The 12,104-nt window shown below is 42.3% G+C and overlaps 1 protein-coding gene across 1 annotated transcript in view; it reads left to right on the plus strand.

The window, feature by feature from the left end:
* Positions 1 to 854: 854 nt before the first annotated feature.
* Positions 855 to 12,104, plus strand: part of LOC141271605 (scavenger receptor cysteine-rich domain-containing protein DMBT1-like) — a 44,106-nt gene continuing 32,856 nt past the window's right edge. The window contains exons 1-4 of the mRNA XM_073681648.1: positions 855 to 861; positions 2,932 to 3,249; positions 9,617 to 9,928; positions 11,336 to 11,653. Coding sequence (XP_073537749.1) covers positions 855 to 861; positions 2,932 to 3,249; positions 9,617 to 9,928; positions 11,336 to 11,653 — 955 coding nt within the window. The remainder of the gene's footprint in view (positions 862 to 2,931; positions 3,250 to 9,616; positions 9,929 to 11,335; positions 11,654 to 12,104) is intronic.

Consider the following 12,104-nt stretch of genomic DNA (forward strand, 5'->3'; position numbering starts at 1 on the left):
ACTGGAGCTGGAATTACGCGGCTGCTGGCATGAGACTTGCCCTCCAATAGATCCTTGTAAATGGATTTAAAGTGTATTCATTCAAATTAGAGAGACAATTTAAATTAAAAAGCTTAGAGCTGCCTCCACCACAGGGGGGCTCGCTCGACCCACCAGCGGACAGGCACCAGTATTGGGAGAGGGGGGCTGGCCATCAGGGTTCACCGCGGCTCTGGCACAAACCCGGCGACACGGAGGTGGCACGGGCAGGAGCGGACTGGCCGTGTCGGCTTCTCACTTTTTGGATTTTAGAAGGGCATGACATGCCTATATCTGTGTCTCCCCCTCCTTTTACTCCTCCACCTCTTTTATTTTCGCATGACTATATGTACTTGTCACTTTTCCATGTGTTAGTTGTGTCTTCTGAGCAGTTTGTCAGCTTTTGGACACCTTTGAAGGTGTTTTCTATGTGTTTCTATGTGTTTTTGTTTGCCTGCCATTGGTTTTAACGGTGTTCGAAGGTGTTCGACGAACAGTTCGACGAACAGTTCGGCGAACACACGGGTGTTCAATGAACCGAACCGAACTCGAACACTACGGGGGTGGCTCAACACTAGTCATCAACACCCCAATAATGGAATCCTAATTGTTTTTCAACAGCAGCAATGATCTAACAAAGAATATTTTAAACTATCAACGCTTCTCATTATATTTTTATTTTAGAAATGTTACTATTTTTTCTAATTTAATTATCAAAAGAGATTAGGATTAATTATCCAGATAGATTAGGGTCCCAGGGGTGGACCTGAATCTGTGACATAATAATGGCATATCCAATTAATAAATGTGTTAGTTGAGAAAATACCCTCGAGATAATGTATGGTAAATAGTTTTTGGAAGTCACTGATTATCTTTTTCTTTGGACTTTTATTGAGGCAGATAAAAGATAGTAGTGTTTCTGTAGAAATCCTCTTTAATGAATCATGAGAAAGTAGGTGTGATAATTACTGTCATACAAGGGATGCACAAGTTGTATGCCAGTGGTTAGAGTTTGGCAAAGCTCTTATGTTTCAAGGCAATGCTGCTTTTTGCCAAGAGCAAGGAGTCTTATTTTTACAACAAAATTTCTGTTTTAGCCTCAAATTTTGCATTTTCATGTTGGTAACAGGAGAATATGCATAAAAAAATATGTTGTGCAATTTCTCCTGAGTACCCCGATACCTCATACATGGTGGGCCATTTATATGGATACGCCTAAATTAAATGGGAATGGTTGGTGATATCAACTTCCTGTTCGTGGCACATTAGTATATGGAGGGGGAAAACTTTTCCAAATGGGTGGTGACCATGGTGGCCATTTTGAAGTCAGCTATTTTGAACCCAACTTTATTTTTTTCAATGGGAAGAGGGTCATGTGACACATCATACTTATTGAGAATTTCATAACAAAAACAATGGTGTGCTTGGTTTTAATGTAACTTCATTCTTTCATGAGTTTTTTACAAGTTTATGACCACTTATAAAATTTGTTCAAAGTGCTGCCCATTGTGTTGGATTGTGAATGCATCCCTCTTCTCCAACTCTTGACACACTGATAGCAACACTGCAGAAGAATTGCTAGCACAGGCTTCCAGTATCCGTTGTTTCAGATGCTGCACATCTCGTATCTTCACAGCATAGACATTTGCCTTCAGATGACCCCAAAGATAAAAGTCTAAGGGGGTCAGATCAGGAGACCTTGGTGGCCATTCAACTGGCCTATGACGACCAATCCACTTTCCAGGAAACTGTTCATGTAGGAATGCTCGGACATCACACCCATAATGTGATGGTGCACCATATTGTTGGCAAAACTTGGGGAACGTGCTACCTTCAGTGCATAAAGAGGGCAACACATCATCATTTCGCAATTTCAGATATCCAGTGGCATTGAGGTTTCCATTAGTGAAGAATGGTCCCACTATCTTTGTACCCCATATACCACACCATACCATCAAGATACAAGATGTGCAGCATCTGAAACAACGGATGCTGGAAGCCTGTGCTAGCATTTATTCTGCGGTGTTGCTATCAGTGTGTCAAGAGTAGGAGAAGAGGGTTGCATTGACAATCCACACAATGGGCGGCACTTTGAACACATTTCATAAGTGGTCATAAACTTGTAAAAAGCTCATGAAAGAATGAAGTTACGTTAAAACCAAGCACACCATTGTTTTTCTTATGAAATTATCAACTTATGTGTCACATGACCCTCTTCCCATTAAAAAAAATAAAGTTGGATCCAAAGTGGCCAACTTCACAATGGCCACCATGGTCACCACCCATCTGGAAAAGTTTTGCCCCTCGCATATACTAATGTGCAACAAACAAGAACTTGATATCACCAACCATTCCCATTTAATTTAGGTGTATCCATATAAATGGCCCACCCTGTATATGATGGAATATGATGGAAAGGTACTATTTGGTCTCACGGAAGACCTTGAAAGGGAAGGAGGGAAGGTAGACAGAGGAATTTCCTCCCATTTTGGAAATGACACCCCTCAAGGAATTTATCTAGATGTATGGTGAACACGTATCATCCCCAGGTGATTCACATAATTTTATAACGTTGAGCCGTGACAATAAAAAAATCTAACCTTTCCTACAAAAATGTGGTTTTAGCTCCAATTTTTTTTATTTTATAAGTGAAACAAGATAAATGACATCATAAAAATTCTTGTACAATTTCTCCTGAGTACACTGATACCCCATACGTGGAAAAAAAGCACTGTTTGTTCGCACGCCAGGGCTCGGAAAGGAAGGAGAGTTATTTGATATTTGGAACTCAAAATTGGTTGAAATCGTTGGTTGATGCCTTGTCGTGTTTGGAGAGCCCCTGATGTGCCTAAACATTGAAAACTTCTAAAGTAAATTGATTTTTGGAAATGACCATTCTTCTTTTTTTTTTAGATTTAGACATGTCTTTAAGACTGGTAAATGGCAATGGTCAATGTAACGGTCGTGTTGAAATCCTCTATAATGGAGCATGGGGAACTGTGTGCGATGATTATTGGGATATTAATGCTGCACAAGTTGTATGCCGACAGTTAAATTGTGGCCAAGCGCTTGCATTTAATGGCAGTGCTGCATTTGGACAAGGACAAGGATTAATTGTATTGGATGATGTGCAATGTACTGGTAATGAACAACACGTATGGGACTGTCCACACCAACCATTTACAGTACATAACTGTGGACACAATGAAGATGCTGGAGTCGTCTGCTCAGGTATAGTCGGATGGATGAAATCTTATTTAGTCATTTGTTATAATGTGCTTTGTATAGATGTTGTAGATTGTGAGCCCTTGCGAACATTGTCCTCTCTCCTCCTGTACCAGTCGCCGACTCGTTTTTGTTTAAATTATTGTACTTGTTGCTTGCTATGTATACCCCTTTTAAACATGTAAAGCGCCATGGAATTAATGGCGCTATAATAATAAATAATAATATTAATGTTCAGGCAGATCATATTTTCATGTTTTCTGCCACTAAGGGTGCTGCAAACAAGAATCTTAGTGGATTAGAGTCACCGTGATTCCTGCCCCATTAAAGCCTAGATGCTAATTAGTTTTATATTTTAAGAGGATTCCTTATGAAGCACATTTTAATTTTTCAATGCTTCTTGTATTTATTTAAAAAATTCTACTATATATTTTTCTTATGCTTTCTTGTAAATATTTTTTTTGCATACTTGTTAAAGCACAAGTAAGTCTCATGTACAAACATGCTCTGCCACAATCAGGTAACACCAATATGACCCACTTGAAAAGATGGCCAGACTACTGTCATTGAAGAGGTGGCTGCTCATGTGAGGGTTTATCAATTCATCTAAATCCTTAGTGACATATGACACACTGGTATGTCATATGTCAGCCCCCTGAATTTGATGCAGGCCCACCTCAGCTCTTGATGCGGCTGTTAACCTGTAAAATATTGCTGTCAAGTGGTATGTACAGCAGACATCTTATTAGGTGCGTTGTCCTAACCACCCATCAGTAGTGCACCGGAAAGGCGATCTTGAGTGGTGGTCAAATTGGATGACATGTGCTGTCCGGCATTTGATGCCTTATTTAGAACAGTTATACTCAGGCTAAAAATACCTGTTACCTCCCATTTAATGTATTGGGGCTAGGACTTTGTCTTGGTTTCCTTTCCAAGTTTCCTCAACCAACTTTCTTTTCTAACCAGTGTTGGGATTTTGCTTTATATCCATTGGCATGATTTATATTGTGACTGAGTCACTGGTATGATATGCGAGGGGAGGTATGTGTCACTCAGGTTACTGTCCTGTGTGAACTAAAACCTAATAAATTTCTGCCAGCATGTTATATGCTGGGAGTTAACTCTCTTAAAGGGTGTGGTTTTATTGGAATGGCAAAAAGGGTGGGAGGCCATTCCTCTACCTCCCCTCAGGGTGTTGCTGAGCTAGGTTTAAATGTTCAGTCAGTTTTTTTTTCTCTGAGTAGAGGCATGGAGAGTGAAGTTTCCAGGCTGTGTTTGGATGAAGCCAGAGAGCAACACCATAGGACTGGTGTTTACTGGGACTTTACGTGCTACCCGGAACTGGCCGAGTCTCGCTTGATATCAGACTCTGTTATACCTTATCTTTTGTTTTCCTGTTAACCCCGAGAGGGTCTGTTTATTTTTATGGGACACTAATGGAGTTTATACTACAGAATAAACCAGCCGGAAGTTTAACCCGAACCATGTGTTCTGTGTCTGCCTCTGGAGAGCCTTGCAACTCACTTTACCACAGTTGGTGTGAGAGTGCGTGCAAGATTCCAGGAACATGTGTATTTGCCACAGAGACCGGTGGATGTCCTCGTTGAAGGCCGCCAGCCTGATAGAGAAGTCCAGCAGCCAGCCAGAGAAGTCCGGCAGCATAGAGGAGCTTATAAAGCACCTGGTGCAGAGCCAACAGCAGATGCACAAGCAGCACTTGCATAGCCAGCAGAGCATGCAGCAGGTAATGCAGCAGCAGCACCAGGAGACGACCAATCTGTTGCTGCAACAGATCCAGTTGCAGCAAAAGGTGCAGCTGCAGCACCAGCAGGAGCAGCAACAGCAGATATAGCTTCTGGTGGACGCCATCCAGGGCAGGGCATCCTCCCCACCCCCAGGGCCCACTGATGACTCCCAAATCAGGAAGGCGGTAAGATGGACCATGCAAAAGATGACCCCTGGTGATGATGTTAAAGCATTTTAGTCTGTTGGCGGTGTCAAAACCCTGGACACGTATCCGCCAGGTGTCATACGTCCCCTGAGCCCATGGACTGCAGCTTAGACAGAACGGTCTCCTATTATGTTTATTCAGCCTGCAGTGTGGACTGTCAACCCAGCGACTGGCCTCAAGCATGATCCGTGTCCGTTTATGGAGTAAAGGTGCTTGGACTGTTGAACTCTGGGAGTCTGGCAACCTTAATCGGAGCTACCCTTCCCCACCAGTTGATCCCTTCCAAAACTGTGGGCATTCGGTGCATTCATGAGGATGCTAGGGACTAGACCGTGGCCACAGTGACAGTGGGAACAGACTCTGGTGTCCAGTCAAACGAGGTCAGGGTGGTTAAGGACCTTATACATCCCATCATACTGGGCCGTGATTTTTCTTTATTTTGGGACTTGTTGGGGAAGGGAACCGGACTAAGCAGCGTGGACAATTGCCAGGTCTCTGGAGAAGAACCCCCGATGATGTATCAAGTGGATGATTTCCCATTGTGAGTCCTTGCTGGTGATGAGGGCGAGACGGTGACTGAGGAGGCCGACCTCCCTCAGTTATATATGTCCGGAGAGAACTTTGGGACTGCTCAAGTTCGGGACCTGACCACCTAACCTTAAAAGGGGCATTTGACCAGATTACTGTATGTAATAGGGATGCCGAAGAGCCGAGGGCCAATACCAGGTTCCACCACGTGGCTAAACTAAGGGACGGTGAGACAGTGGAACAGCTGTTAGTGCCGGGGCCATACAACAGAGGGTACTGAATATGGCCCATTCACATGTTCTGGGGGGACTCCTAGGGGTCGAGAAAACTCAGGAGAGGATTTTATGGTTTTATTGGCCTGGGTGTTACCAAAAAATTCTAAACTATTGTGGGTCTTGCCCAACCTGCTAAATAACCGCTCCCTCTTCCCACTTCCATAGTCCATTAGTTCCACTGCCAGTGATAGAGATACCCATTAGAGGATTGCTATGGACCTAGTAGGGCCCTTATTCAAGCCAGCACAAGGCCACCAATATATTCTGGTGATCATGGACTTTGCGACCCGGTATCCAGAAGCGGTTCCACTAAGAAGTTCATCAAATAAATGCATAGCCAGGGAACTTGTCCATATATTTGCCAGGACCGGTCTGCCGAAGGAAATCCTAATGGACCAAGGGACCCCATTCATGAGCAAGGTAATGAAGGAGCTTTGCAAGGTCCTCAAGATTACCCAACTGTGAAGCTCCGCTTGCCATCTGCAGACAGACGGCTTAGTAGAGCGTTTTAACAAGACCCTGAAAGCGATGCTCAAGAAAGTCATATAGAAGGATAGACATGACTGTGAGTACCTATTGTCCTTCCTGCTCTTCTCGGTAAGGGAGATTCCACAAGCTTTTAACTTTAACGCTTTTTCTTAGTTTTAGCTCCTGTATGGACCACATCCGCGAGGGCTCCTGGATAACGCTAAGGAAACCTGGGAAGCTGAGGTTACGGCACACCAGAGCATCGTTGAACATGTAGCCCAGATGCATGAAAGAATAGCGAAAGTGATGCCAATCGTGAAGTTTCCTCGAGGCACAGGAAGCTCAGGCAAGGATCTATACTCGATTGGCGAGGCTGAGGCAGTTTCTGCCTGAGGACCGTGTTTTGCAGCTAATCCCTACAGTGAAGAGCAAGTTCCTGGCCAAATGGCAAGGTCCTTACGAGGTGGTGGAGAAAGTCAGCCAAGTTAATTATATACTACACCAGCCTGGCCCAAAAAAAATGTACCAAGTATACCATGTGAACTGGATCAAGCCGAGGTGGGACCAGGAACCTGTGGAAAATCCTTGCCTGAGAGACGCTCCCGAAGGCAAAGTGGAATAAGTCTCTATAGCAGAAACTCCATTGCTGGCAGTAACAGTGTCAACAACTACTACAGCAAAATCGGGAGTTGTTGTCAGAGTTATTGGGGAATACTCAGGTAGTAGAGCATGACGTGCTGATGGAGCCACATGTAAGAGTGAACTGAAGCCATACCGGATTCTGAAAGCACGCCGGGAGGTGATCTCCAACGAGGTGAAGAGGATGCTAGAACTCAGGGTGATAGTTGAGTCAAAGAGTGGGTGGTCGAGCCCAATCGTCCTCCTGCCAAAACCCAACAGAGAGTGAAGGTTTTGTAATGATTACTGCCGGCTGAATGAGGAGTTCAAGTTTGACGCGTACCCGATGCCTCGCGTCAACGAACTTATTGAGAGGCTAGAATCGGCAAGGTACATCACCTCTCTGACCTGACGAAGGGCTACTGGCAGATCCCCATGTCCCAGACGGATAGAGAAAATAGCTTTCCTGACACTTGATAGGTGCTTTTAATACACTCGGGTGCCGTTCGTACTACAGGGGGCCCCAGCCACCTTCCAGAGGGCTATGGATTCGATCCTAGCTCCTTGTAGTCTTTAGCCCAGACTAAGCTAGTCATCTACCTAAACTGCAGGCCGTTCTGGATACGCTGAGAAAGGCGGGATTTACTATAAATCCGAGAAAATGTGCTGTTGTGAAAGAGGAGACCAAGTACTTGGGCTATGTCGTCAGGAGAGGCGAAATAAAGCCGCAAGTCAATAAAGTGGAGGCAATCCAGACCTGGCCGCAACCGATCTCCTAGAAGCAAGTAAGAGCGTCCCTGAGAATGGTGGGATATTGCCGGCGGTTTATCCTGAATTTTGCCATGATGGCTGCGCCGCTGATGGATCTTCTAAAAAGCACCAGATCGACGATGGTGAAATGGACGGAGGAAACAGAGACAGCGTTCCAACAGTTTAATCTAGCACTGTGTAAGAAGCCAGACCTTGTCGCACCAGACTTTAAAGAAAGAGTTTGTGGTCCAGACAGACGCTTCAGAGGTTGGTCTAGGAGCCGTACTCTCTCAAGAGATAAATGGGGAAGAAGATCCTATTCCCGGGAATCACGCTCGGTGCAGGCTCTATTTCTCTCATCAAGGTAATGATAATGAAAAGTGATCATGTGTGATATATGAAGGGTAGGAACATGAATAGCATGGGATGATTATTTATATATATTGGTTGTTCATGTTTCCCGTATATATTAGTATACTTTCTCCATCACATGACACCAGTAAATAAGGTGATTTGAGAGGTGGGGCACCTGCACCCTATGGGGTACTTGCTTGTTTTTAAGTATGTTTTAAACAATGTGTGTATTTTTGGCATGTATTCTGTCTCTCTAGATGCTCTGTATAGTATTTTGAATAAAGTCTTTTCACATTTTCTATACATATGGGCCATATGATCATTATTTCTTGCTTCGGCACCCCCTAGCCTTTACTGCTGATAATGATTCCTGTTTTCTCCCTTTATAACATGATAAATATCTGTCATTATTACATTGAATAAATCATCCACTATCAACATATTTAAACTCTTTGTTTAACTCCGTCGACAAAAGAAGGGGTGTCTATAGCCATAATTATAATAATGTCTGTGGAGACAAGGGGGTCGGTGGGTGCTTTCGTCCGCACCAGGGCTCATGCCACTATTTGCGGGCACCCACGGAGAGGAGGTAATGACAAGCTTAGTAAGCTGACAGTCCATTGAGGAATGTGGCCAGGTGACCGGATGGTCCCAACCTTGCTTCTCTTAACATCTCCACGGAGCCAGGTGACCATATGGTCCCAACCTGGATTCTCCAAGCATATCTCTTTAATTACACTGGTACTAGAGTCTGGTTCTAAGGCTTTATATTATTTTTAGTGATGATCGAGTATGCACGTTGCTCGAAAATTACGAGCATGCTATGACGAGCACCCATTATCTTCAGCGTGCTCGGGATTTAAGTTTTCGTCGGTCGGTGAACATGATTTGCGACTGTTTGACAGCTTCAATACATGTGAGAAATGCTGGAAAAACAGTCATTCCTCACATGTATTAAAGCTGTCCAACAGTCACAAATCTTGTTCACGGAGCGACGAAAACTTAAAGCCCGAGAATGCTGAAGATAATAGGTGCTCGCCCGAGCACGCTCGTAAATCTCGACCAACGAGCATGCTCGACCATTACTAATTATTTTGTTTCCACTCATAGACTTTCTCCATTTAATAAATTCTTAACCTCCTTCAAGTGTTATCTTCAGCTTCATTCTTAATATGCTCTTTTAGGTAAAATGAGAAAATGCACTCCTGTAATACATCTATGGTGGAAGGATGGCAGGGTCCAGAATGCTGGCATGTCAATTCAGACTGCAGCTGTCCAAATGGGTGCTCCAGGCTATCAGTGTAGCCTTATCATTGTTTATTACACATTTATAAAATGTCCCGTACAGAATACGAATACTTTTTTGACAATATTTCAGTGAATTATTTTTAGAAATTACCATTTTCCTTATCATTTTTTTTAGGTTCAGACATGTCTTTAAGACTGGTAAATGGCAATGGTCAATGTAATGGCCGTGTTGAAATCCTCTATAATGGAGCATGGGGAACTGTGTGCGATGATTATTGGGATATTAATGCTGCACAAGTTGTATGCCGGCAATTAAATTGTGGCCAAGCTCTTGCATTTAATGGCAGTGCTGCATTTGGCCAAGGACAAGGATTAATTGTATTGGATGATGTGCAATGTACCGGCAATGAACAACACGTATGGGACTGTCCACACCAACCATTTACAGTACATAACTGTGGACACAATGAAGATGCTGGCATCGTCTGCTCAGGTATATTTGAATGGATTAAATCCTATGTAGTCAACTGTTATCCTATCATGTTGTTTGCATAAATGTTCAAGTTGAGCATATTTTCTTACTTTCTAACACTAAGGACGCCTCAAACAATAAATAGCTTTTCATAAGAAAATTTTAATCGACTTAGGTACTTTGGTTCCTTTCTTAGTAAATCCTAAATGGTTTTATGTGGTAGTAGAATTCCCTTGTGAGGTCATTAATACCCCAATAAAGGAATCCTGGTGGTTTTTTAACAGTAGCAATGATCTAACAAAGAACATTTTAAACTTTGAACGCTTCTCATTATATTTTTATTTTAGAAATGTTACTATTTTTTCTAATTTAATTATCAAAAGAGATTAGGATTAATTATCCAGATAGATTAGGGTCCCAAGGGTGGACCTGAATCTGTGACATAATAATGGCATATCCAATTAATTAAATGTGTTATTTGGGAATATACCCATGAGATAATGTATGGTAGATTTTTTTTGGAACTCACTGATTATCTTTTTCTTTGGACGTGGTTTTGAGGCTGGTAAATGGTAGTGGTTCTGTAGAAATCCTCTTTACTGAATCATGAGGAATTAGGTGTGATAACTATTGTCATACAAGGGATGCACAAGTTGTATGCCAGTGGTTAGAGTTTGGCAATGTTCTTATGTTTCAAGGCAATGCTGCTTTTTGCCAAGAGCAATGAGTCATATTTTTACATCAAAATTTCTGTTTTAGCCTCAAATTTTGCATTTTCACACGAGTAACTGGAGAATGTGCATCAAAAAATATGCTGTGCAATTTCTCCTGAGTACGCAAATACCTCAAATATGATGGAAAGCTACTGTTTGGTCTCACGGAAGACCTCGAAAGGGAAGGAGCGCCATTTGACTTTTGGACCTCAAAATTGTCTGGAAACATTAGCGAATGCAATATCGCTTTTGGAGAGCCCCTGATGTGCCTAAACAGAGGAAGTTCCTCCCATTTTCTAAACTACACCCCTGAAGAAATTTATCTAGATGTGTGGTGAACACTTTGACCCCTCAGGTGCTTCACAGAATATTATAGCGTTGAGCCATGACAATAAAAAAATCTAACTTTTCCGACAAAAATGTGGTTGTAAACCCAAATTTTTTATTTTATAAGTGAAACAAGATAAATTACGTCAAAAAAAATGTTGTGCAATTTCTCCTGAGTACAATGATACCCCATATGTGGAAAAAAATACTGTTTGGTCTCACGCCAGGGCTCAGGAGGGAAGGAGAGTTATTTGATGTTTGGAACTCAAAATTGGCTGAAATCGTTGGTTGATGCCTTGTCGCATTTGGAGAGCCCCTGATGTGCCTAAACATTGTAAACTTCCGCAGTAAATTGATTTTTGGAAATGACCATTCTCTTTTTTTTTAGGTTTAGACATGTCTTTAAGACTGGTAAATGGCAATGGTCAATGTAACGGTCGTGTTGAAATCCTCTATAATGGAGCATGGGGAACTGTGTGTGATGATTATTGGGATATTAATGCTGCACAAGTTGTATGCTGGCAGTTAAATTGTGGCCAAGCTCTTGCATTTAATGGCAGTGCTGCATTTGGCCAAGGACAAGGATTAATTGTATTGGATGATGTGCAATGTATCGGCAATGAACAACACGTATGGGACTGTCCACACCAACCATTTACAGTACATAACTGTGGACACAATGAAGATGCTGGAGTCGTCTGCTCAGGTATAGTCGGATGGATGAAATCTTATTCAGTCATTTGTTATCATGTGTTTTGCATAGATGTTGTAGATTGTGAGCCCTTGCGAGCATTGTCCTCTTTCCTCCTGTACCAGTCGCTGACTCGTTTTTGTTTAAATTATTGTACTTGTTGCTTGCTATGTATACCCCTTTTAAACATGTAAAGCGCCATGGAATTAATGGCGCTATAATAATAAATAATAATATTAATGTTCAGACAGATCATATTTTCATGTTTTCTGCCACTAAGAGTGCTGCAAACAAGAAATTGCCTTTTTAAAAGAATCTTAGTGGATTGGAGTGACCTTGATTGCTGCCCCATTAACCCCTAGATGGTTATTAATTTTATATTTGAAGAGGATTCCTTATAAAGCACATTTTAACCTTTTAACGCTTCTTGTATTCATTTTTAAAATTCTACTATACATTTTTCTTA

This window comes from Phyllobates terribilis, unplaced genomic scaffold (genome assembly GCF_046119375.1).
Source record: "Phyllobates terribilis strain yellow unplaced genomic scaffold, ASM4611937v1 Scaffold_5__5_contigs__length_657084704, whole genome shotgun sequence".
In the NCBI taxonomy this organism is placed as follows: Eukaryota; Metazoa; Chordata; class Amphibia; order Anura; family Dendrobatidae; genus Phyllobates; species Phyllobates terribilis.